General features: G+C 41.7%; 2 protein-coding genes across 2 annotated transcripts in view; one reads left to right on the top strand and one right to left on the bottom strand.

Moving 5' to 3' along the window:
- Positions 1-1493: 1493 nt before the first annotated feature.
- Positions 1494-13379, top strand: LOC102196644 (matrin-3-like). Its single transcript, XM_005737728.2, has 22 exons — positions 1494-1668; positions 4810-5765; positions 5922-5983; positions 6065-6103; positions 7197-7255; positions 7337-7380; positions 7467-7589; positions 7717-7842; positions 8166-8282; positions 8396-8520; positions 8617-9251; positions 9325-9415; positions 9522-9658; positions 9753-9889; positions 9982-10054; positions 10174-10199; positions 10282-10413; positions 10926-11056; positions 11141-11999; positions 12421-12487; positions 12617-12738; positions 12822-13379. Exons 2-22 carry the CDS (start codon positions 4845-4847, stop codon positions 12852-12854), a joined length of 4059 nt encoding a protein of 1352 aa, XP_005737785.2. The 5' UTR covers positions 1494-1668; positions 4810-4844; the 3' UTR covers positions 12855-13379.
- A 6-nt stretch (positions 13380-13385) lies between these two features.
- The window catches only part of LOC102196364 (matrin-3), a 25455-nt gene continuing 13112 nt past the window's right edge, over positions 13386-25728 (bottom strand). Inside the window, exons 2-22 of the mRNA XM_013912034.1 lie at positions 25114-25728; positions 24042-24103; positions 23832-23870; positions 23240-23334; positions 21483-21520; positions 21180-21296; positions 19942-20067; positions 19669-19857; positions 19223-19347; positions 18557-18974; positions 18282-18479; positions 18119-18209; positions 17916-17932; positions 17398-17520; positions 17086-17214; positions 15939-16067; positions 15726-15856; positions 14781-15039; positions 14549-14687; positions 14330-14445; positions 13386-14221 (exon numbers count right to left, since the gene is read on the bottom strand). The exon at positions 25114-25728 is cut by the window's right edge and continues 1 nt beyond it. Of these exons, the coding sequence (XP_013767488.1) occupies positions 14162-14221; positions 14330-14445; positions 14549-14687; positions 14781-15039; positions 15726-15856; positions 15939-16067; positions 17086-17214; positions 17398-17520; positions 17916-17932; positions 18119-18209; positions 18282-18479; positions 18557-18974; positions 19223-19347; positions 19669-19857; positions 19942-20067; positions 21180-21296; positions 21483-21520; positions 23240-23334; positions 23832-23870; positions 24042-24103; positions 25114-25728 (3216 nt within the window). The 3' untranslated portion in view covers positions 13386-14161. The remainder of the gene's footprint in view (positions 14222-14329; positions 14446-14548; positions 14688-14780; positions 15040-15725; positions 15857-15938; positions 16068-17085; positions 17215-17397; positions 17521-17915; positions 17933-18118; positions 18210-18281; positions 18480-18556; positions 18975-19222; positions 19348-19668; positions 19858-19941; positions 20068-21179; positions 21297-21482; positions 21521-23239; positions 23335-23831; positions 23871-24041; positions 24104-25113) is intronic.

The raw sequence follows: 25728 nt of genomic DNA, 5'->3' as shown, positions 1-25728 counted from the left end.
TTTTTTTATCCTTTCTGTGAATAAATGTTTTTGTTATTAGTTAAATTTGTTATATTTAGTGCGAGCGTCATATGTAAAGTATATCGTGTTTTTATTTTTTTTACTGTCTGCTCTGAATCTGAATGTTGTCTTCTTCATCTGCCTCAGCTTTCCAAAAATCCACACAGGGAGGAGGAGGAGAGGTAAACGTTTAACAAGCACACCGAAGTCTTAGATCGCCACCTTGTGGTTACACACAACAACACAACACAAAAATTACTGCAAATGAACTTCTCTAACATAATTCCACAAATTTATCCCAAAACATTTCATTTATCTATCAGATGAGCACCAGTAGGAGAAAAAGCAAGTTAAGATTTTAAGTTTGGAGGACAGAAATTGAAACTAAACAAATTAATTAAATGAACTAAAAAACAAAACAAAAACAAAGTACATTAAAAGTACTTAAAAGCAAAATGCTGAATCACTTTGGGTAGATTTGATAATATACATCATATATGATCATATACACTTTTACTGTATATAAACAGTAAACACAAGCCATAAGAATATAAAAGAATAAGTCCCTCTAACAAATAAAGTAGCTCAACACATAAAATTACAACAAATTAAGCGTTCACTTTAGTAAAATATAGCAGGTCAGTAAAACACTGAGTGAAAAGGTCAGTAAAATACAATAAATATATTTCTATAGACCAGTGCTTCTCAAACAGAGGCCAAGTGGGGCAATCAAAACATGATTTGCATCCACTAAAATTAGTTTTCTGATACTATTCAGCTTCCTTGTTTTTCATTATTTTTTAAAATAGTTAATTCAGACATTATGTGTGACATGTGTGAAAATGTTGATAAGCTATAAAGTAACTTTAGTTATTTTGATTAATTAGCATTTATTTACATCCATATTCTCTAATATTTTTATTATATACATTTTATTTAATTTCCATTAATTTTATCTCAAATGATTGTTTTGTTATTTTTATTATTTTAGTACATACATTTTTGAATGGACTGTATTTTATTACTTACATTTTTTACATCATGTCATTTTACATTTAATCTATAAATATGTCTTAATTTTATTCATTATTTACTTTTATCATTTGTTACTTTTATCTCTGAAAATATTGTATTGTATTAATTTAGATTGTACTTTAAATTAATATAATATTCAATATATATATATAATATATTACTAACCTAATATATTTTTTATGAATTTTAAATGTATGTATATATTATGCATTATTTTCATGTTTATTAATGTTTTCTTTAATAAATAATTTCAAGTGTAATATATTAATATATTAGCTTATTTTATATTTTAATAATAAATGTGTTTTCCTCCAAAAAATTTTTTATTTTGGTTTAATTTAATTTGACAAAATTTTTAATTGGTCTATTTTGTTTCAACTTGTTTTTCCCCACCAGCAGAGGGCGAGAATGCGTCGATGTACAGACCCCTGTAAACCGAAGAAGAAGAAGAAGAAGAAGAAGAAGACGACGACGACGACGACGAAACAGCTAGGTTGCTTGCGGCTTTCAATCGTCGACTTTCTGCATCTGTTTTCGTGGAAAACGAAGCCAGTGGCAGGTCCAAGGTCCACGAGTTGTTTTTTTTGCCTGGAGCTGCGTGGATCACCTGAGAGGGTGCAGCGGTGATTTGAGGTGAGCCGCTGATTTTATTTCCTCCTCTACGTTTAGCCGCTAGCTAACTGTTAGCGGAGTTGTTTTCTACACAGGTTAGAAATTAGACGGGTTTTTTGGTTCGGTTTTGTTCGACGATGTTTCTGATTGAAACTCGGCATTTTCTTAGATCACACTTTCAGTTCGACCACAATGAAACCACTGCGCGCTGAATTTCCTAGAAGCCTCTTTCTCTGAACGTTCAACACATCTCTGATCAGAGAGGATTAATTCGGGTTACACCAATCCTGCACAAACCCTGCTCTACATTAATGAAAATTACATGCATTTTTCCCGCTCCATGGCCAACATTTTCTATGTTTCTGTGTCGCGTTATAGTCCCACCTGTAAAACACAGTCTACCTGCGTCAGTGTCTCTATATTTAAACTTAATACCAGCTGGTTAAACTGATACTCCCCCCCCCCCCAAAAAAAAAATAAATAAATAAATAAATAACAAAACAAAACACTGATAATAAAAGATGGTCAAAAGAATATGGTAGGCAGAGGAGAAACTGATGCTGCATGAGGAAGTCAGGAGTGGTTGAGGAGTGAAGGTATAAGGGCAGGATATAAATGAGGACAGCGAGATGGTTTCAAGGTGGGATTGCATCAGGGATCTGCTCTGAGCTCCTTCGTGTTTGGACAGGCTGACAGATGAGTTCAGGGAGGAGTCTCTGTTTACGTTAATGTTTACTGACGACACTGTGATCTCTAGCAAAAGTGTGGAGAGGTGAATATATGGTCTGGTGAGAAGAGCAATGAAAGTCAGTAGAAGCAAGACAGAATATATGTGTGAATGAGAGGTGGGGAGGTGGACATGTGAAGAGCAGAGAGAGTAAAAGTTTAGATAGGTTTGAATATCTGGTATCATGGACATTTGCAGAGGACGGAGAGTGGATGTATCGGAGCTGCGAGGCAGGAAGAAAAGAGGAAGACGTCAGAAGATGTTCATGGATTTAATGAAGGAGGACATGGTCTGGTGTGACAGAGGAGGGTGTTGGGATAGGAGAAGATGATGGCAGATAATCTGTTGTACAGACCTCTAAAGCTAGCAGTTTAAAGAAGAACTGTGTTTATTTTTATTAATTTCTTCTTTATTTTATTGAAGCTTAAACTAACAGCATTTAGGGATCAGCAGGATATTCTTATCACTTTTCTGGTTTTCTATAATGTTACGTAGGGCTGTGCGATATGACCAAAATCTCATAACCTGATATAAGACATCTATCGTCCCGATAACGATACAAATCACAAAATTTAAAATTTTCTGTAAATTCTGTGAATCTCGGGCAGCTCGACCTGCGTGAAGCGTTTCTAGTACCTGGAGTCGAGTGTTTTAACTGATGCATGAAACGATGCATTTTTAGACACAAGTTGTAACGGCCGCCGTTTGCTCTGTGAGTATTTATTACACAACGTGCTGCGGGGAAAAGCCTGTTCTAACGTTTGAGTCCAAGGTTTATTTTTTAGCACCTGGCGGCTCTTTTTGGCTTCTCATCAGTAAATACTCTGCATACTCTTTCACGTGATTCGGTTTATTTTGAAAAGTCTCAACAGGATCTTGAGCTTTATTGTGAAAGGTTTATGTGCAAAGTAAACCAGCGGACACGCGATGGTTTTACCGTCGTTAACAAGGCATAAAGCAGGCGCTTGTCCGTCTGTAGTGTGGTTATATTAAATATAAGAGAAAGAGAGAACTTTAAGAAATTAATATAGCCACTACAGTGACCATCAAAACGATGAAAAAAATATTGCCGAAACAAACAATAGCATAAAATGAAAGATAGACGTTTTTATATCGTCATCCGATATACATCGTTATATGAACAGCCGTAATTTTACGTTAACTGTGTACAACTATGGTTAAAAAGAAAAGTACACCTGCTTCAAATTCAAAGGTTTTCAGTATCAGGATGTAATGAAAATCATCTGATTCTTAGCAGGCCTTAAAATCATTTAAATACAACCTCAGATGAACAGCAACAGATGACATATTACATGTGTCATTATTTATTTCACAAAAACCAAGACAGAAGCAGAGTGTGAAAAACAAAGTTCATCCTTACGGCTTACATGGGAATGAAGAGGGTAAGTAGCAGCCGGGTGCTGGTAATCAAACGCATTGATTAGTTGATCTTCATCGAAGCGGAATTATGGTGGTCTGGATTACTCAGGTGTGTTAACAGAACAATCTTCCCAGGAGGGGACATCCCAGCAAATTCACCCGAGCTCAGCCCGTGCAATGATCAACTACAAGAAAACCCAAGAGCTCCGTGTCAGACTACAGGCCTCAGTTAGCATGTTAAAGTTCATGACAGCACAATTAGAATAACAGGTGTGGCTTGTTTGGAAGGTTTTCCAGGAGAAAGCCTCTTCTCTCTGAGAAGAACATGGCAGCACAACATAGGTTTGCAAAGCACAATCGCCTCAAACGAGCTGTCGGCACGGTGGTGGAAGGTTCATGTTTTGGGTACCTTGCAGTCCCTGAGTGAACAGTGAACTCTTTTCTCTACTAAAGTATTCTTGAGTCAAACGTGAGACCACCTGTCCCACAGCTAAAGCTCAGCTGATGTTCAGTTGTCCAGCAGGACGGTGATCCAAAGCACAGAAGCAAATCTCCACCAGTGGCTGAAAAAGAAAATAATCTCAATGCTGCAATGGTCCAGACCTCAGCCTGACTGAGATGCTGTGGGTGGGACATTCACAGAGCTGTGCATGAGTGATTGCTGCAAACCTCAATGAACTGAAGCAAGAAGAGTTTGACTAGAACTCCTCCACTGCGATAACTCAGTTATTGCTGCTGGGTTTGTCGTTTTTCACCCGCTGCTTCTGCATGTCCTCATACTTAAAACCTTACATCTGACAGAGGGTGTACTTCATCTTTCACCAAAACTGTATCAGGATGAACACTTTTTATGTTTTTGTTTACATTATCAGCAATTTCCTATCATAAAGTAGCCGAGGCAGACGTGACACAATCTAGAAAATAATGTTTTTTTCCTTCTTCACTTCCTGAGCACGTGGTGTTCACTCTTAAGTGTTTTCTCTCAGGGCAACTCGTCCTCCACCTTCACATCACCTTTTACGTCTTCTGTCTTCCCTGACACCTTCTGTCTGCAGGAAACGCCCAGAGCGTTTCTCCACAGCTCGCCATCATGTCTCAGAATTACCCGTACAGAAAGCCGCCGCCTGACACCGACCTCAGAACTGATCCCGGGCCTTACAGATCTGTGGACTACCGCCACTCCTCAGCGGACCGTGACTTTTACAGGCAGCCACAAGACTCCTTCTCTGTCTCCTCCTCCTGCCCGTCCTCGTCCAGGGGCTCTGGAGTGCTGCAGTCATCGCAGGACAATGTTCTGAGCATCCTGAGCAGCTGCGGTCTGGAGCCCAGTGATCTGGCGCTGCTAGCTGAGCTGCCCGAAGACGTCCTCACTATTGAGTCTCTGCCACACATCCTCAGACAGATCAAATGCAAGAAAGGGACCGTCAAACCTTTCCCTCCCCGGGCTCCGTCTCCCTCCTCCTCTTCCTCCTACCCTCCCAGCTCCTCCTCCTCTAGAGACTGGGACCAGCTCCATCGCACGTCGGTCCAGTACCCGCTGGACCACCTGCCACCACCACCTCCTCCCTCGGAGCAGCTCATGGATCGCTGGAATAATCCGATTACCGTGAGCTCCGGCCGAGCAGAGCTGCCACCATCGTCATCCTTATCATCGTCGTCGTTGGGGTACACGGTGGACTTCCACCGCAGGCAGGGCCCCTCTGATTATGGTAAGGCTGGTCCAGTTCCTTCTTACAGCCCGGCGAGGCGAGGAGATAGAGCGCCGTCATCTCGATTCTCTGAGGCTGGACCAGCTGATTACAGGTCATCAGCGCTGGTGACGGCTTCTCCTCTTCCTAGCGAGCACCAGTCCAAACCTCTGGCAAGCCGCCGTGACACGTCCTCCACGAGGAGCAGTCAGTCCTCGCCCTCAATGCCTACACGGAAAGAAGCTCTGGATTTCCACGGGAAGGTCCCGCCGTCGTTCCCGTACTCGTGCTCGCTGTGTGATATCACTGTACTGTCGCAGAAGGTAAGTGCACCTGTCCTCGAATCTCTCTCTGCAGTCTGTGTGGGTGGTGTGAGGGTCTACATTCAGCCACAAAGGATGATGGGAGCTGCACGTGTCCTATGAGACCGGAGTGCCACAAAGAGAGATGGTAACGGGTTTACTTCCTGTTGTTTTTAGGTTTGGATTCAGCACGTGACCGGCAGGCACCATGCAGATGGACAGCTCAGCCTCCTGCAGCAGTGAGTTTACTTCACATCAACGGCAAGTTTCTCCATCTACTGCTTGCAGGGTTTAATAACGCTCTCCCATCTCCTCCACAGGTTTCCTAACTGGGACTGCCGCATGCAGACGGTCCGAAGGTCAGTGACCGAAACCACATCATCGTTCTCACGCCTCTGAACAGAGATCTGAATTTTATCAAAGTGGAAAACTTTGGCATGTCTCAAAGATGAAATGTTGTTTTTTTGATGTGAATAAATAATCAGCGAGCCAAAAAAAACATGGATCAACTGAACAACGTGGATGTTAATGAACCCTGAAAAACGTCGACCAATTTACAAGGATATGACATATAATTTAACCAAAGCGCCACATTTCAACAAACGACTGTAAAAATATTTTTTAGTAAGTTTCCCATTTTTAAATTGCTCGATCTTTTAAAACTACTTCAGCCTGAAATATAAATGTCAAGTATCAATGATATAGTTCTTTAAAGAATAGGGACCCCAGCTGAGGTGGAGCAGAGGCTGCAAATGGACAGACTGGTTATTGCGTGTAAGCTTCCCACGTGGCACTGCTGGCTCTTCTCCTTCTGTTCGTGCAAAACTCACACCGCCCTTACGCATGCTGAGGAGAGGGGCTTGCAGCAGCAGCCAGCAGATTTGAATTGATTAACTTTTTGACTTGTGACCACCGAATTACTGTGTCCATGCTTTGAATAGTAAAAAGTAGTGCCATCTGGCGGACAAATAAAATAAAAATTTCAAATTGAAGGTGAGTGATCCAACATTAAAGAAATGCTTTGGTTGATGTCAAGATAAATGTGGGATCAGTGATTTTCAATTGAGCATTTTTTGGCTCCAGGATGAAATGTGGCCATTTTTGTGTAGCTTAGCTATTTTAAACTAATTTAAGGAACTGAGAGAACAATTCTAAAATTAAAAAAAAGAAAGAATGGCAAATATGAGCGATGTTCATTCAGCACAGCCAACTAAGTCTGGGAAAAAAATTAATAAAAAGCTGTGACCCTGCCAAAAATCAATCAATCTTTTATTTTTCTAATAATTGAAGGACGGGTTTTTGGTCCAGATGTTAGCGGTCCTGATATTGATCCAAAGCTGCTGTGATCAGCTTTTTTTTTTTTAATTTTTTTTTTTATTGATAAGATGTTTGCTTTTCATTCAGTGGCTCTGTTTTTAATTTGTTTGATCGTCCTCTTTTTGTCATTTTTAGGGACGATAAATCTGAGAAGAAGAAAGATGGAGGAAAAGGCGCCCCGGCAGCTAGTCAAAGTAAGTCTGCCTCACTCGGCTGTGCCTTTGTGTTTACACGTTTAGGTTTTTCTGCTTAAACTTGTTCTTTCTGTTCGGCAGCATCGCAGTCGAATAGCAAGTGGAAGCAGAAGAAGGTAAAGAAGGTAGAGACGTGTGTCTAAGATCTCGATGAGGTTCGCTTTAGCCCCTCCTGAATCAGCTGAAAGTCTTTGTGTTTGTTTCCTGTCAGAATTTGGAGAAAGGGAAGGTAGTGTGCATCAAGTTTCCGTCTCAGTCTGTCGATGAGAAATACCTCAGGAAGCTTGCAGAACCGTTCGGGAAGATCATCAAGGTCATCATGTTTCCGTCTCTGGTGAGTCTGCGAGGTTCTTCATCATCACACCGATGATATTTGCATGTTCGTTCATTTAAAGACGAGCAGCAGCTTTCTTTCTCTCTTTTGCACATGAGCGTTATTAAAGTGGGTTTAAACCCTGCAGGGCTTCGTGGAGATGGGCTCGGTTGATCAGGCCAAAGACTTGGTGAAGTTTCACAGCAATTATCCTCCAACTGTGAACGGAGAGCAGCTCGTGTTCAGCGTCTCCAGCGCCTTCAACTTTCTCCAGGTAGAAGAGAAACACTTCCAGTGTCCAGTTTTTCCTGCATACGAAAAGTACAGAAAGTCCCAGTGTCAAACGTTTGGTTATTACTGAGAAAAATATCTCAGTCTGGAAAAGCTCCCGTCTCACAAACACAGCGAGAGGTGTCAACATTTATTTTTATTTTTTTACATGCAGGGAATTCCCTGATTGCAGGCAGGTGGGGCTTCTGTGTTACAGCCGGGCCATATGAGAGTATTCCCTCTTTGTGACGTTGTACAGTTCAGTATTTAGAAAAACGTCTGTTTTCATTGTTGATAAAGTCTCTTCACACTTTGATGTCTCCTCAGAGCTCCCGGGTGGTGAGTTTCACGCCCGCTCCGTCGGGAGAAGACGGAAAATCCGACCTGATCAATATCATCAAACGCTTCGGCCCGCCGCTCTACACCCTGTTCCTGCCGTCAATGGTGAGGCTCAGCCCATTTAAAAAACTATACCGGAGAGGAAGACAGTTTCTTTGTTTTTCTTAAATAATCACTTTAAAAGACTTTAGAAAACACATACAAGGTGTTGTTTTCAGGTGTTCGTTGAGATGAAGAACGCCCCTGATGCTCAGAAGCTGGTGGATTATTATCTGTCCAACACTCTGAGGATCAACAGTGACTTGATTTGTGTCTCCTTCTCTGGAGAGTACAAGACTCTCATGTGAGTACGACCGACCCGATAGGAAGGTAACTGGCGGATTATCATCCAGGGGTGATCAGTGATAATGGTCCTGCTTTTGTCTGGTCTGTCCTGTAGGCGGGTTTCAAAAGCCAAGAGGTACGAAGAAGAAAACGAAAGTACAAAGAAGAGTACCACCAAGAGGACAAGGAGCTCAAGCCGAGACAGAACGACAGAAAATAAGAAAAGAAGGTCCAGATCCAGAGACAAGGCCAGAAAAGAGGAACGGACCAGAACAAGGTCCAGGTCCAGGGATAAATCTAAAGAAAAATCCAGCAGAGATGCCAAAACTAGATCTAGGTCCAAAGACAAGTTGGATAGAAAAAGGAAGAGCAGAACCCGGTCCAGGTCCAGAGATAAGTCCACTAGTGAGAAGCGGACCAGGACCAGGTCTAAGTCAGGGTCCAGAGAAAAAACAAAAGAAAAATCCAACAAGGAAAGCAAGAAAGGGTCCCAAGCGAAGAAGCCAGACGAATCGAGAGAAAAATCCAACAGAGACCAGAAGACCAGGTCCGCATCCAGAGACAAGTCCAGCAGAGAGACAAAAACCAAGTCTACAACCCAAGAAAAGTCAAGCAAAGAAAGAAAAAGCAGGAGCAAATCTAGATCCGTGGAAAAATCCAGCAGAGATAAGAAATCCAGGTCTAGAGAGAGATCCAGCAACAAGTCCTCCAGACGGGACGGAGAAAAGACGGCAGAACCAGAGAAACCAGGTAAGAAAACGCAACACGATGCCAGGACCAGTCGCTCCAGACAGGCTGGTGTGAAATCTTCTTTTCTACACAGATGCAGAGTCCACATCCAAAGGACGACCGTCTCCTCTCGAAGACTCCAAACCTGAAGTTTCAAACACAGAAGAAGTGGAGGGGGAGGCAGCGTGAGTTCCTCATGTTGCTGTTTTTTGTCTTAGGTTTTTTTTTTTGTTTGCAGAAAAGCCTCTGCAAGTGAAACTAGAACAGTCTTAACTAAAGATGCCACTTCAGGTTGCCTGGAGAGGAGAGCGACATCGAGGGGATGGAGGTGATTGCTGAGGATGGAGAGAATCTGGCAGATGACGATGAGGAGGCTCTGCAAGAGGAAGAGAAAAAAGAGAGTCCTAAAGAGAGAGCACCTGAAAAAGGTAGAAAATGAGAGCTGAGCTTTCACAGCAAAGCTGGCTTTAAAGGAAAACAAAGGAAATGCTTGACTTTGTTAAAAAAAAACCTCCCTTATAGATGAAGTAAAGGAGGTGATAGGTGGAGAGCCTGGCAATGAGGAGAAACCTGCGTCGGAGAAGGAGATAAAGAAGGAAGAGAAGGAGGAAGTAGAGGAGTCAAAGGAAGCAACAGAGACTCCTCTACAGGAGGATTTGGTAAAGACTTTTAGATGAACATGTTAGTGTGGACATATTTTAAGCTTTAAAGTGGAAAAAAGGGATTCAGTTGGAGCGATGTGCTTTTTCAGGAGGACTTCCCTGTAGACCTGGAAAACTGCATCACTCTGGATGAACTGGAAGAAGATGACTCTGACGACCAAGGTATACCTGGAAGTCTTGTGATGCTGAACACAAAACATATTGTTGTACCAGCACGTTTGGTTGACTTTTAAAGCTCACTGTTCAGTTTCTGATATTCTTCCTGTTTGATTTTGTTGCAGGTGGAGAATCAGCAGATGAGCCCAAGGTAAGTGTTACCTTTAATATAACGGCTGAGTTTTTGTCCGATATGTTGCTGATTTAACAGTTTGTTCTTTCTTTGCTTGTAGTCAACATCGAAATCCAGCAGGGTTTTTTACTTCGGCCACCTGCCACCTAATTACGCCCTCTTTGACTTCTTCCAACTGCTGCGAAATTTTGGGAAGGTGGTGCGCTATTACCTGATTGGCAATCGACGAGAGGTCAGTAAGAAAATGAGATGAGATTTAAAAAAATAATTTTTTAGCTTTTTAAAATTTAAATACCGATTATAAATACATGGTACAAAGGGAATATCTTTGTAAATGAAAATCAAATTTGATACAGTTATGAGCCTGAATACAAACTGCATAAAGGATACATTGATCATATACGTCATTCATCACAGTCATTTTCATGACCTCTGTCAGCTGATAGAGGAATCCAAACTGTGCTGATTCAGCCCAGCAATAGGAATGATGATAATCCCTGTGCATCATCAGGCTCCTCCATCCTATTGGATAAAAATAATAATAATATGGAAATTGATTGGCCAGCCAAGTTGGCTTGAGGCATCTTACATTGCTGTGTTTGTGTATGTTGGCTTTGGTATTTGCTACTAGCAGTAAGAGTTATAGTAATTGCGTTGATCCTGTTTATGTTGTGACCCTTAGAGTTCAGAGTTGAGTGGATTCTTTACCTTTGGGACCATTTTCAGACTCTTTTTGTGTTTCAGGGTTTCATTGAGATGTCGAGTTCTTCAGCGGCCCTGAAAGCTGTTGAAGAGCTCGTCAGCAAACCAGCCATCCACAACTGCCCCAAACTCAAAGCCCGCATCTCCACCAAATACTACAGACTTGACAACGGGTCCGAAACCGCCTCTTCACTCTTCCTAATTTCTTTTCTGTGAACTTTTAATCATGAAATTCATACTTTACCCCTTTCTTGCAGATGGGTTGTTCACTCGGACGGCAGCAATGACAAGGACAGTCGAGGCAGGAAGCGCGAGAAACGAAGCAAATCCAAGACCTCAGACCAGGACGAGACCGACAGGAGGTCTAAAGGGAGGAAGGAGTCCCCGAAGAAGACATCAGAGAAATCAGGCAAAAAGACTCCAGAAAAAGATTCTGGGTCAAAAAAGCCTCCAGAGAAAGACTCATCAGGGAAAAAGACCCCAAAGAAAGAGTCCACATCCAAAACGTCTCCAGAAAAGGATGCCAAAAACATCTTGGAAACGAAATCCACTGGGAAAAAGACTCCACCGAAAGATTTGCCATCTAAAAAAACTTCAGGTAAGGATTCTACAACAAAAAAGACTCCAGCGAAAAAGCCCGCATCCAGAAAGACTCTGGAAAACAAGTCTACATTCAGAGAAACTTCAGAAGAAGAGTCCAAAAAGTCTCCAAAGAGGGAATCGTTGGACAAAGAGCCTCCAGAAAAGGTCCTTAAAAACGGCCCGGAGAAGGAATCCGCAGGGAGAAAGACTCCTGAGAAAGGGTCATCGTGTGCAGAGATTCCAGACAGCGAGACGCTGGAACCAAAAGGAGCTCCTGACAATAATTCAGTGCCTCAGACAACTGTGAAGAAAGAACTAAAGAAAGAAAATACTCAACAAAATGAGGAACCAGCAGCTGATAAAGCGCCATCTGAAAAAGATTATATCAAAAAGGAAACACCACGCACATTCAAGCAGGAGGAGGAGGAAACACCAATAGACGTTTGTATGGAAGCAGGACCAAATGTGAAAGATGCAGAGAGTCCAGATCCACCAGTCTCCTCTACAGAGCCCTCAAAACCACCACCTGAACAGGTATAACTGAAAGCGAAGGTGCTGTGATCCCAGCTCAACAGAAATATTAGTTTCCCCAGGATAACATCAAAGTCTTAAATGCTATTTCACATAGTTTCAAAACGCCAAAACAAAACGGCCTTTTTAGAAACAAAATTTCTAAAAAGACTTTGACAGATCTCAAATGTTGAATCAGCTGTTAAAATAGCTCCATTCATTTTATCTGCAGTTCAGTCTTAAATATGTAGTTTTGTTCAAATTGCCTCAGCCATGAAATATTTCTTATTAAAATTACCTGTGCGATGAATAGACTTTAAATGTAAATATATTGCACAGCAGTTAAAAACACAGTTAATGATGGAAAAAGATTTTTGGCCATAAATAAATGAAAATCTGCCCTGAAGTGCAGGATTAAAGCTCATGACTGATTTGTTACTTTCAGGAGGCGAAGCCCCAGTTTGAACCTGCAGAGGGCGCTGCTGAACCTCAGAAACCCACCAAACCTGTTGGTAAGAAAGCCTGAGCTTATTTGAAATCCCATTTAGTTAGTTTAGTTTGTTGCTTCCTGTTGCATAATAAGGAAGTTTAAACACGTGCAGCAGTGCATTCACTGCCGCTTGTTTGTGTTTGTTTTGTAGGGACGGAGTTCGTGCGACCGGTCGTCGGTTATTTCTGTAACCTGTGTCAGCAGATCTTCGCTGAAGAGGATGAAGCCAAACAGCAGCACTGCAGCAGCCTGTCGCATTACAGCAAATACCAGGTGGAGGGAAAAAAGGTTTTAATGTTAAGTTTTTATTTTTCAGCTGAATTTAAATTAAGTCCTTGTTTTGTTTGGTTTTTCAGGAGAAGACTGGGAGGGATCCGTGGACGAGCTGAACATCTGCAGAGACATTGGTTACCTTCAGATTTTATTAATTGACTTTATCAGAGCTGAAACGGGACTGAGATCCTAAACATGATTTGATTTCTGTCTGTTCTCCACTGGACTTTGAGTTTCTGTACAAAGATTTTTTTTTTTAAAGGCTTCTGCTGAAAAATTCAAAAATGTATAAATATTTAAGTTTTATGTCATGCAGAACAGCAACTGTATGTTTGAGAAAGAGTGAGATGTGACTGTAAAAAGCCACTTGCTTACATTTCTGTTAAGCTCCAGGCTCTCTCCTACTCACGTGCTCTAGTCCTAAAAGGTGTTGATTGGTCAACCCAGAAGATTTAGAAACAAACACCAGGTTCAGATGCTGTCAGATTAAGAAAAATGTCTTAAGGATGCTGTAATGTCAGAATATTAACTGCTCCCTGGGCTCTAATCAGTTTTTGTCTAATTGTACTCATGCCGCACCTTCACAGAAGCTATGTAATTTAAGAATCTGTGGTGTTGTCAAATAAATAATCTCACATGAACAACAGTGGTTTTATTATTTTATTTTTCTAAAACATCAACAGAAAACTCAAAAGTGAGACTTACAGTTCAACATGTCAACCCAGGAAGTCGTGACGCCGTCATAGATTTGTTCAAAGACTAGTTCACGATCACAGCCATTGATCTGTCGCTTCATTGTTTACAAACGTAACACTGATGTAGCGGTGAGACTGCGGTAAAGAGATGAAAATCGAGCTGTGACTAAATGGCACGAGACCAATGGTGACAGCACAAAACACTGGGTCTTTTATTTTGAAAATAACCAGATTATTTTAAGATCATGGAGGTAATCTGGAGTAAAATCACATTTTTATGTGACCTGCGTGAACTCAGGTGACATGTGTAAGGAGAGTCCATCTTCAGGACGCTGTAGCTTAATCATGGGAAAGATCTGAGCAGAGGGGGAGTTGGGGTTGCCTGATGATTCTGTTGATCCGATGTTTTTAGATGAATAAAGAAAGTGACAGCTGTGTAAACACCTGTACGGTATCAGTTTTTTGTTTAGTTTTAAAATTGGGATCTTAAACACAGTATTCCTTTTCCTGACCATTTAGACAAAAGAAGAACTAATAAAAGAGCTAATCAATACCTGCAGAAATGAAGCAAAAAAAAAGGAGGCGTGGCTACAAACAGCGAGTCCTTCGGGGTTCAATGCCACAGAGCGGCAGCAGAAAGTCGCTCCGATGTGTGCTTCAAACGTTGCTATAGAAACAAAGATTTTTAAAAAAGTCCATCCACACTTCTTCCTCAGTTTCAGATGTTCTCACGGCGTTGTCGTCTTCACCTTCTTCTCCGCTTTGCTTTGCTCCTTCTCCAGGTATTTCTGAAAAACAAAACAAACTTCAGTTTGTTTGGTGGAGCCGTGTGTCAGATGTGTGGAGCTGATTCAGGCTCATGTGTGGGTGGAGCTATGAGTGGGGCGGGTTCTCACCTGGAGCTTGTCGTAGTGCGCCTGGCTGCTGCAGTGCGTCTTCTTCGCTGTGTCTTCGTTGGAGTAAAACAGGAAACAGATGCGGCAGTAAAAACCTGCTTTCACATGTTCGACACCTGCAGGAAAACAATCGTATTGATGATGACGCCTTTTTTTTTTTTTTTTTTTTTTTTTTAACATAAACCATCCAACTGCCTGGTGATCAGAAAGTGTCCTCACCAATGGGCGTGTTGGGGTCGTATGGTGGAAGCGGCATAGACGCCACACTGGGTTTGTTCTCAGCAGGAGGAGCAGCCTCGGTCTCCCCGCTCTGATTGGTCGATGTCTCCATCTGCTCCACCAGCTCCTCCTGTTTCTCCTGAGAGGAGAGAATTTGTTTAATCCAACTGTATTTTAAGTAATCAATAATCACGCCGTTATCGGTCATTAAAGATCTTCAGAAACGACTCACGTCCTCGCTGCTCCTCTCAGCAGAAACTTCAGGAACTTTCTCCGCGGCCGACTTTTCTTCCACCGCTGTCTCTTCGCTCACATCAGGGGTCTCCATTTCCTCCTCCTGCTGCTTCTCCTCCACATCCTCCTTTTTCTCCTCCTCCACCTCTGGTTGGGCCTCCTCTTTAGGTTTCTTGGCCGGTGGTTCCTCGGCATCTTTCGAGAACTTTTGTGGCGAGTCGTCACTCGCTCTCTTCACGGTGTTCGGCGTTCGATGGCTGAGTGAACACAGTGAGATGAGACAGAGCGTTTAATGTGACACAAACACAAACTCCCAGCATGCACCTCAGTATGCTCTTCACCACAGCCTCAAAAACAGGACTGCAGATAAAACTGAACAGAACCTTTGGACTAACAAGGTGTGACCCTTGGTCAAAGCTTTAAAATGTGATGTTTCATCAACACTACAGAATAGTCGTCTGACCCGACAGTCAGCTGTTCCCAAGGCTTTCATAGAACCTCAACAAAGCTTATAAAACATCAGAAAGAGTTGTTTGACTTTTCACCATCGAATGTTTTTCTCAAAATTAGCAAACCAAAGAGTGAAAATCCCTGGCCGACATTAGAGGGCAGGCTCTCGGGACACTTCAACATAAAAACAGTATTTAAAGTTTAAACAAGTCGAAGTTTTCATGACTGAATTGTTTTTTAAGTTTTGTGATAATTTTTTTTGTTTCCTGCACAGTGATGACATCATGCACTCAGATGTCAGCCTGGAGATCATTCTGGAAATACAGGATTTTCCAGCAGTTAATGGCAGAAACATGTTCCAGCGACAGTTCCTGCTGCTTGTGGTAAAAGAGTGTTTCTAGATTGGTTGTAGTTTTTATTTGGTCGCCAGTCAAACAGCCGTTAGTGGTGACTCATGCACCCAGGGGCCACAGAAGACGACGATGATGCTCACCCGTGTTTCAGTTGCTTGTACTTCCTGCTCACGTAGATGGTCAGGCGCTTCCCGTTTAACTTTGGCGACTTCGCTTTATAATCGGCAGCCATCTTCTCGGCATCCTCGGCATTGTACATCTCGAGGAAACACTGAGGAAAAATGTTGGACAGTTTTAAAGCAGCAGTAATTAAACGGATTCAGTTCAGGCGTGCGGTTGCCCTGGTTCTGTACCTCTCTCCGGATCCTGTTCAGGAAGTACTTTTTGACCTTGCCAAATGGCTCGGCGAACTTCAGGATTTCCTCGTCTGTGTATTTGCTGTTGGGGAGCTGACCGATGTACACCACCTTGCTGGAACCGGACTGAACAGCAAGCAGAAAAAAAAAAAAGGACATTCAAAAGGTCTCAAAATTAATTCATTATAATCCTAAAGGCTGCCGTAAAACAGACGTCACTGATGCAAACTGAGCTTTATAGAACCTTAAATACACTCTGAATCAGTTAATCTAGCTCATAATCTGGATTAAGAGTATTTATATAAATCTCTTAATCCAGAGTGACCGTAGATTTATTGAGGAAGCATTGAAGCTATTTTTTTGATATGTGGAGAATTTAACTTCAGACAGTTCCTAAGCAAAACTGACTATTCATCCACTGCCCTGTTGTCCATCGTTACCAACATGAAGCATACTGGGAGTAATCCTTGAAGCCCTTTTCTAAACTGGAGTAGTTGCTGTCATGTTTCAAATGTTATGAGGGAAAGAGTGTGAAATATACAGACTCTCGTGCAGAAGGTCAAACATCTCGCTTCGATGTTCACAATGTTTCAGACCTCGTCTGTATTTACAGGGATCAGAAATGACCTTAAAACTCAAGATGAGGAGTTCAGTTCCCTTAAATACTTTCTCACTCCATACTAAAAGTCTAACATGTTACAGTCAGATCATCAGCCTGCTTTTATAGTTTAAAACTGGTTAAAAGAGACTCTGAGCAAATGAGTCTTCCGCTGCTTCTTTAAACAATCAACAAAATCAAGACAGTGCAAAGATGGAGGTAAGGCATTCCACAATCTGGGGTTAAAAGGAGATTGTGGGACCATTAACAGCCTTTGTCTTCTGTGGGGATATGAGATTTTGGCCATATCGCACAGCCCTACGAGAAGCTCAGAAATATACTGGAGATTAAAACTGGGGGCTGCCTTTATCTTCGCCAGTTTTTTGGATTTTAGATGGCCGATGTTTCACGTGGTGCATTTCATTTGTTCGTGGCTCAGTTCTGTGACAGAGCAGACTCAGACACATGAATAGAGGTTTCAAACATGTCTGACAAAGTCAAACAAAGTCGCGTGGTGTAATGAAATAAAACCAGCCGAATGCTCACCTGGATGGTGGGGTAGCTCATGGAGTGACTGATCCTCACCGGCCGCCCGCACACCGACGCCGTGATGTTCCCGTTGTAGAAGTTGGCCATCGCCCGTGCTTCTTCTTCTGTGGCGAACTGAAGGAATGCCTGACGAGGGAGAGGAGACAAACAAAGAGGTGTTTAAACGGCACAGAACAAATGTCTGTAACGCGTATGCCTTAACCTTAAAAGATGCTTCACAAGCGACTGAAAGGAGCTCTCAGTTTTACTGATTTTCAAAATTAATCTCTAATTTTAAATATTTTAAATAGTGAGTGAGTTCTGGTGTACCTCGGGTCTCAGGTCCAGCACCAGGTGTTTGACCACCTTTCCGAAAGGCTGGGCAAGTTTCAGCAGCTCGTTGAGGTACTGGTACCCTCGCCTGAAGCCGACGATGTTCACCACCCTCATACCCTGATGGGAGGAGCAAGAATTGAGGAATTCCAGTGAAACAGAGTGAATGAAAACAGGTTTCTGAACAAAAGTTATGTTGGAAATCTCAAAATGTCTGAAGCTAGCGCAATTACATACAAAAGCAAAGATATTATGGATCAAAAACCATTATTAATGCAAAATTTTCCTCTGTGTGGAGGTTTGAGCAAACACCATTATAAACATATTGATTATTATAAACTCAGAGTATTTATCAAAGTAAACGCGTCTGACGAAGCACTAAATAGAGTTAGAGTGACAGTGTGACCTCAGAGGATCAGATTTAGAGGGAGTGTCATGCAGCTGAGATGCAGTGATCCACAGAAACATGAAGTCAAATATTAAAGGTATCAGAGCGACGGCGCTCGGGTACGTACCCCTCGCCTCGTGTTGTCTGCAGAGAAGAGGAGACACAAACAGAGAGGAAGATGTGCGTTAATTTCAAACATCTTTTTGTTGATTGAAGACATCGTCCTCACATCCATGAAGGAAAATGACTTTTTAAGGAAAAGCTGGTGCTGCAGCACATTACAGGTACAAGTGTTAACTTTGATCTCTAAATATTGATCTGATCAGGTACCGATATTGTCCGACTCTCCATGGGCTTCGTCGTTGTCTTCCTCCAGCTCGTCCAGCGTCACAAAGTCCTCCATGTTCTCTGGGAAGTCCTGCTGGAAGAGACATCATTAACACACCTGTGCCACTCCTGGATTACAGACTGAAGGACAGAGCAGGTGCATCACCTCTTCTTCGGGTAGATCTCCCTCCGCTGCCTCCGGCGCCTCTGAGCTCTCTGCCGCCTCCATGTTCGCCTCCTCTTTGCTCTCGTGCTCCTCGGCCGAAGTTTCTGTTTCTGCCGCTTCCGTTTGTGGCTCTGACTCCGCCTCCTGCTTGACCTCACTCGTGTCTCCAGGTGTGTCATCAGTGACATCATCAGTAACCTGTGTGCAGTTCGGTTTAATTCCAGGAATGACTTTTGGCTTGAATATATTTTTCTTCATCTTTTTTGTTTTCTCACCTTCTCCTCCTCCTCTTTCTTCTCCTCCTCCTCCTCCTCCTCCTGTCGAGCATCCTCAGACTCCTCTACCGTCAAATTCACAGACTCTGCTCCCTCTGACTCCTCCCCCTCTCCATCAGTTGCTGCCTGCTCCTCCCCCTCCCCATCCTCCCCTCCTTCCATCACACCTGAGACTTCCTTCTCCTCCTCCTCCTCCTCCTCCTCTGGCTCTGCCTTCACTTTCTTCTCCTCTTTCTCTTCCTCCTCCTTCTTCTCCTCCTCCTTCTCCTCCCTCTTCTTGTCTTCTTTGGACCTGGAGGTGGATGATTTGGATAAGGTGGTTTTGGAGGAGGTCCTGGTTCCAGTGCCGGAGGAGGTGGAGTTGGCTTTGCCACTCTTCCTGTTCGAAGCGTCTCCTCCGCCCTTCCTTGCGTTCACACTGCGTGAAGCACAGAAGCATTAATGCATTACTGACTTAACTTTTCTTACTCAAGTTAGCTTTATTACTTATTTACTTTCTATAATTACTTTTTTTTGGTAAAATTTACTTTATTTTCTTTACTTGCTTTTTGTTAACTTAATCCAAGTTACAAAATTCTGTTAGTGTTTCCTACTGCACAGAAGAGGAAAGAGTCCTGCACCAGGTCACAGACAATGTCACGGCCATCACGCGTCTGAGGTACTCACTTGAGGGTTTTGTACTTGGTGCAGACATTGAGGCGGATCCGTCTTCCTCGGATGGTGAGGGGGTTCACAGTGTAATACTTCACCAGCATCTCTGCATCCTCTGCAGTTCCCAGCTGGATAAATGCCTGCACACATGGAAAGTCAGACTCATTTTAGCTCATGGAGGGCGTACAGGCCAATTTTGTGACCAATAAAAAACACACTTTCCACACTATCCACAATCACGAAAAGCAGCATTAAAAAAACATTAATGAATAACTGAATGTTAGTTAGAACTACCAGACCACATGGCTGACATGCCAGGTTTAAGCAACACTGGTGTCTGAAAAATTTTGGGGTGGTGGTCAAGGGATGAGAAGTTTGGATCCAGACAGATCCCTGCTCGACTTTTAAGGCTTCAAACTTTCCTTTTTGCTAAAGCTTAAAGTCAGCGATGGCACCAGTACCTGGTCTGTTAAGAAGAGGTGTTTCTCCACAACACCAAAGCGCTCAGCAATGGTCAGCAGCTCCTTCTTCTTCTCATCCTCGCGGGGCAGGTTGGAGAAAAAAACTACCTTGCTGGCTTGACCTTTGACCTCCCTCACAGGTCTGTCCATCAGTCGATCCATCGGTCGGTCCATCGATCGCTCGTCTTTCTGAGGGTCAAAAACGGAAACCTGTGAGGGTCTGAGTGTGTCAGAAAGCAGTGAGTTTTATTTAACCGGCGAGGGCAACATTACCTCGATGAACATGAGGGTCTGGGACAGGTAGAAGGAGATGGATTTGCCGTACAGAGATGCCGGGTGCTGTTTGTAGTAGTTCACCACATCCAGAGCTTCTTCATGAGTGCTCATCTCCAGAAAAGCCTGATGGACACAGAAATTAGACTTCAGGTCTTACTGTGAAACAGGAAACAGGTCAGGTCCAGTGGTTTGTGATCTTTAGGACGACGATACTGAAGCTTGGCTCGTTTCTGTAAAGTGTGAGGGCTTGGACTGAGCGATGGTCAAAGTTTTTCCTCTATACAGACTTTCTGGGGAAGTTTTTCCTTAAGTTCAAGTCACCCTTCTCTTTTTTGGTTTATTTGGTGCGCTTGTTTAAAAATCCTTCTGAAAAATCAACCCTTATTTGACCCGTTTAACTTTATGAGTTATGTGACATATTCAGCTTAATTTAAATAAAATTTGTAGTTAACATTTTGTTCTTTTTTAAACTTTGATTATATTTGATCCAGGAATCATTTTTTGCCATTTATGTAGATTTTAACTTGCCGCAGTCAGTACGTTATTAACTTATACTGAATTTTAGTTTGATTTTTATTAAGCTCACTTTGTTTTATTGAAGCATATATTATTATTATTATTATTATTATTTTATTACACCATTTTATTTAAGATGCGCTAACGTGATATTTCTTTTTCTCTCCTTTTTAAAAAACATTTTGAAATTTGTTTTTCTGAGTCAGAGCAAAACACAAATACTTCAAACAACACATCAAAAAAATTATTTGTATTTTCTTAAAAAGAAGAAGAAAAAAGAAAAAGTCCAGACATCTGACACATCTTCGACTGACTGACCTTCCTATGACTCATTAGTCTTCCCTTTCTGATTTATATTAAATTACATGAGTCGTCACATTTAAAATCAATCGCTACCTCCGACCCAATCCCGACAGAATCAGCTAACCTCGCAAAGCCCAGCAAAATCTTACCTTCACACAATGAATATTTCCAGTTACAGCCCTCAGAGTTCATAGGGGTGCTCAGAATTTTGCACTTTTAATTTGTGTTATTATTTTTACTTTAATTTCATGAGTACAGTTGGTTTCCACATCAAATTCATGTGAGTGTCCCAATCTAAAGCCAAAATCTGTTTGTTTTTTTGTTCCCTATGATTTTTAAAAATTATTAAAAGGTATTTTTTCCCTTCCTCAGATTTGAAATGAATGAAGTGGAAACAGCGAGGTGAGCTGTCCTACCTTGTTCTTGAGGATGAGGTGCTCCCTCAGGCAGCCGAAGCGCTCAGCGAAGGCGAACAGGGTCTTGTTGCTGAGAGGCTTCCTGTCGTATTTCACCACCACCACCCTGCTCCTCAGCTGAGGACACGACATTTAACACTGCTGCACCGTCACTGAAGCACCACAAAGCTTTTCAAAGATATTCTGGATGACGTGAACTTTTAAACAATGTGTTTGGCACAGAGGGAGGAAATATGTTTACTGAAACCCTCTGAAACCCACAGGGTCAGAGACACAGCAGGTGACACAAGCGTTCAGACTGACCTTATTCAGACCCAGCTGTCCAGGACCTCCACCTCCACCTGACACAGAAAAACACACTGTTTAGGCCACCAATTTAGGATCTTTTAAGTGACCAAAATGACCATGCAGGGTTTTTATATTTTATACAGAAATAAACTTTTTAAAGGCTCTGATTACATTAAATTAGGGTTGTGCGATATGACCAAAATATCGCAAAAACATTTCCCATCCTGATAACACTTTATATCACAAAATAGCGCATTTTCTGTAAATGCTGTGAATCTCGGGCAACTCGATTTGCGTGAAGTGTACCTGTAGCACACGACGCCTGAATCTATACATTTTTAGATAGAAGCTGTAATGCCTGCCATTTTTATTGTGAGTATTTATTACATGGCGTGCTGCTGGGAAAAGCCTGTTCTAATGTTTGAGTCTAAAGATTATTTTGAGCACCTGACTTCTCTTTTTTATCTGTGATGGTTTTTGTGCCCGAACATTTTCAGAGCAATTATTTAATAAGTAATGTAAGTCAGCAAGTAAATAAAGTAAGATAAGTAAGTACAGTAACAAAAGTATAGTAAGTACACTAACCAAATTAATAAGGTAAGTATAACAAGTAAAGTAAGAAAGCTGAGTAAAGTAAGCCAAGTAGAGCAACTATAGTTTATTTATTTTACTCACTAAAGTGATCACAGTAAGTAAAGTACACTAAATACAGTACTCACTAAATACAGTGAGTACACAGTAAATGAAGTGAGAAGAGTAAAGAAAATATGGTAAAGTAAGTACAGCTAATAAAGTGAGTAAAGTCTGACAAGGAAGAAAACAAAACAAATTACAGGAAGAAAAGCAAAAGTAAAACATGTTTAGTTTTGCTACTTATCTTCCTTAAATAGAGTAAGTATGTACAGTCAGTAAATAAACAGAAATAGTAAAAGTAAAGTTAAATAATGAAGTCATTAAGTAAGACAAGTAAACTAAATAAACAAAGGAGTACACTGAGTACATTGAAAAAAGTAAGCAAAGAAAGTAAAGTTAACAAAGTACAGAGAGTTAAATAAGTCAGTAAGTAAAGGACGGTAAGAGTAAAACTACATTAAACAAAATACTGGCGGCAGCCTCTGCCACCTCTCAGCCTCCTAGTAGATGCACCTATGGTATGAATTTCAAAATCGTGCATCACCTTGTTCTCAAATTGTTCAAACCTAAGTCAAGTCCATGAGAAAAATAAGAAAGCTCTGGCTGATTCATTCAGATAAGTAAAGTAGGTAACAAAACTAGGTGTAGTAAGAAAAGAATGTGCGTAAGTAATGAAGGTAAAGTAAGATATGTAAAACAAGTACTGCTAGTAAATGAGGGAAAATAAGAACTAGGTAAGTAAGTAAAGTAAGTACAGTATGTACAGTAAGATAAGTAAAGTAAATAAGACAGACAACTAAGTATTGAAACTAAATTAAAGATAATTTACTTAATTCCTTTAATTACATAAGTATAGTAATTAAATGAGTATATTATAATAAGCTAAAGTAACTAAATTAAATTGAGTAAAAAGACTAAGCTAAGGATGCAAGTGAAGTCAGTACATTAAATGAACAAATAAATGTTCATTATATTAAAAAAAATGATGGATTTAAAATATCACGATCGGCCCTTTAGAATTTTAAAAAATACATAAGGACAAGTTAAGACGATTTATGTCCTGGAGTGGACTAAAACCTCCAGCAATAATGATAACAGCAATAATTAGAAGGAGAAAAAGGCATCTGCATGTATCTTACCCCAGCTCGAGGACATCCCTCCCATTGGTCCTGAAGACATGGGGGCGGGACCCAGCAGCCCTGCAGACAGGTTGGGGGTCTCTGAGAGACCTCCACTGGAAATAAATGAACTAGGGTGTGAGTCAGTTATCAAACATCTGGATTATTAGAACAAAATATAATATGATGTAATACAATATAAAAATTACTCAATTAGCACAAACAAGCTATAGAAGCTGCAAAGAGTCTGTGAACCCCAGAATTTAGATTTTTTATGATATGATGTCTGATTCTCAACTGCAGTCTATCACAGATTTTACTTTAATTTGAAGTATTAAAGTATTTTTACTTCCAGTGTGTGAACAGACTGAAGTGTAATGTCCCCCTCAGTTGCCTGTAGCAGCATGTGGGCCGACTCTGCTAGTCCATGTCATGATTTCACTTCTGAGTGCTTCAATGACAGCACAAGCTAACTTAGAAATGCTAGTGCTATCATTGCTATCACTTAGCTTAGAAATGGAGTCCACAATTCAGTCATGATTACAGAGAGCAGCAGATGAATTATTTTCTACACTATAATTACTGTTTTGCTAACAGTATCAGTGTCTCTTACCCTCTGCCTGAGCCCATACCGGGATCCCACTCAGGATACCTAAAAGAAAAAACAAACAAACAAAAAAACATTCACACAATATTAAACATCTATTAAAGAGGGAAAGACCTCCGAGTTCAATCCAGCATAAACCAAGTAGGTGACACATCTTGACTGACTGCAGATGGTTTCAATGTTTTGGCTCACTGTTGTGTATTAAGAGCGACTCACATGTCAAGAAGCTGCCGTCTGTTTTCAGCATGGCGGAGTCCATTAATGTGTTGATTCCACTCCTACAAACACATCTAGAGAATGAGTGACGCTCAAACACTTTCATTTCCTAACATGGAACCTCTATATTAAAGGTCCAGTTCAAACAGTTATTAACCTTAAGTGGTTCGTTCAGAAAAGCACCCAGGGAATTGTTTTTGTTTTGTTTTTTAAACTAAGTAAAAAAAAAATATATATATATATATATCACCTGTTACTTAAAGGGTATGGTAAAATGGCTCCTGTACCGTTTTAAAAATTAAAGGAGTGCTTTTTAAGATCTTTTAGAAATGACTTAAAAAAAAGAAAATGAAAAACAGCATTTGATGCCTTTTTTCCAAGAAAAGAAAAGGGTAATGTGGATCTTTTTGGATTCTAAACTGGCTAGACAAAACAGTAACAGTCACTGATTTTAAGAAGGTTATAAAATACCATGTGTATATTTCTCAAATCTTTAGCAAAGGCTTGGGAAATAGAACATTTTAAGACCATTTTAATTCCTTTTTTAAAAGTTCATACTTAATGCCCCAGAAGAAACCCTGACACCACAAACTAAAGAAAAACAAACACAAGACCCCAGCTGCCAAAAGTCTCACAGGTTTAAAAGCTGCCAATTCGATAAGTCCATGAATGTGTGAGGAGCTTTAAATGTTTCATGTTGGAGACACAAGGAGCAAATCAAGATCCTCCCAGGACTTTGTTAAAGCTAATGAAGTGAAAAGATCAAGTATATCAGACTGAATGTGTAACATGAACAGCTTTACCAGCTCATGTGAACAGATACTAATTATAAAAAGAGATTTTTGGTTTAATTGGATGACCGCTGGAAAGATCCAAATCTAACTGGTCAATGCTGGAGAGCTTCAGCTGAGAAAATGGAGACAGGGAACATGCTGTGAGGAGATACAACAAGGAAATTATATGAAGTAAACCGGACCTGAATCAGCGCCTGTCACTGACTGAAGGAAGACTGGAGCTCAAACAATTACAGTTAGTCCGAGAAGAAAAGAGGAAGCAGGTTGGACGTACTCACCATGGTGGAATGAACGTCAAAGTCACAAAGAGAGCACACGTGGGGGAACATGGGGGGCATGACTCCCAAGAAGTCTTGGACTTTTCCGTTTGACGGGGAGCCCATCCTCCTCTGCATAAAGACGGGCTCAGACGGGCCCATGCCGAGCCCACTGCGGTGGGAAAGCTCAGAGTATGGCCTCTCTCTGCTCCCACCTCCACCGCTGTAATTTAAGCCGTAGCCCCGGCCGGAGGAGACGTCCTGCAGGGAGCTGTACCCAAAGTCTGTGGAGGACTTGGCTGAACCTTGTCCCAGAGAAGAACCGCCCATCCTCCCCACGTGCCCCTCTTCCCAGCTTCCTCCTCGATACGCAGCATCAGAGGACATGGCCGCCCGCCGCTCTCCTGCTTCCCCCTTGCGACTCTTCAGCTGTCTGAGGATGTGTGGCAGTGTCTCCACACTGATCTCCTCCTCAGGGATTTCAGCCAGAGCGTCCAGGTCAGAGGGCGACAGCCCCAAACTGGCAAACAGCTTCATGGTGCTGCCAAGATTGCTGGTGCTGCCGCCACCGCCGCTGCCACGTCGGGGCATCTGCCCGCTGCCGTCCTGGCCCTCCATGCCCATACCCATGCCCAC

Source organism: Pundamilia nyererei, unplaced genomic scaffold (assembly GCF_000239375.1).
Source record: "Pundamilia nyererei isolate P.nyererei 1_Seehausen unplaced genomic scaffold, PunNye1.0 scaffold00079, whole genome shotgun sequence".
Lineage (NCBI taxonomy): Eukaryota > Metazoa > Chordata > Actinopteri > Cichliformes > Cichlidae > Pundamilia > Pundamilia nyererei.
The sequence above is the reverse complement of the archived record's forward strand: the minus strand, read 5'-3'. Positions and strand labels throughout refer to the sequence as shown.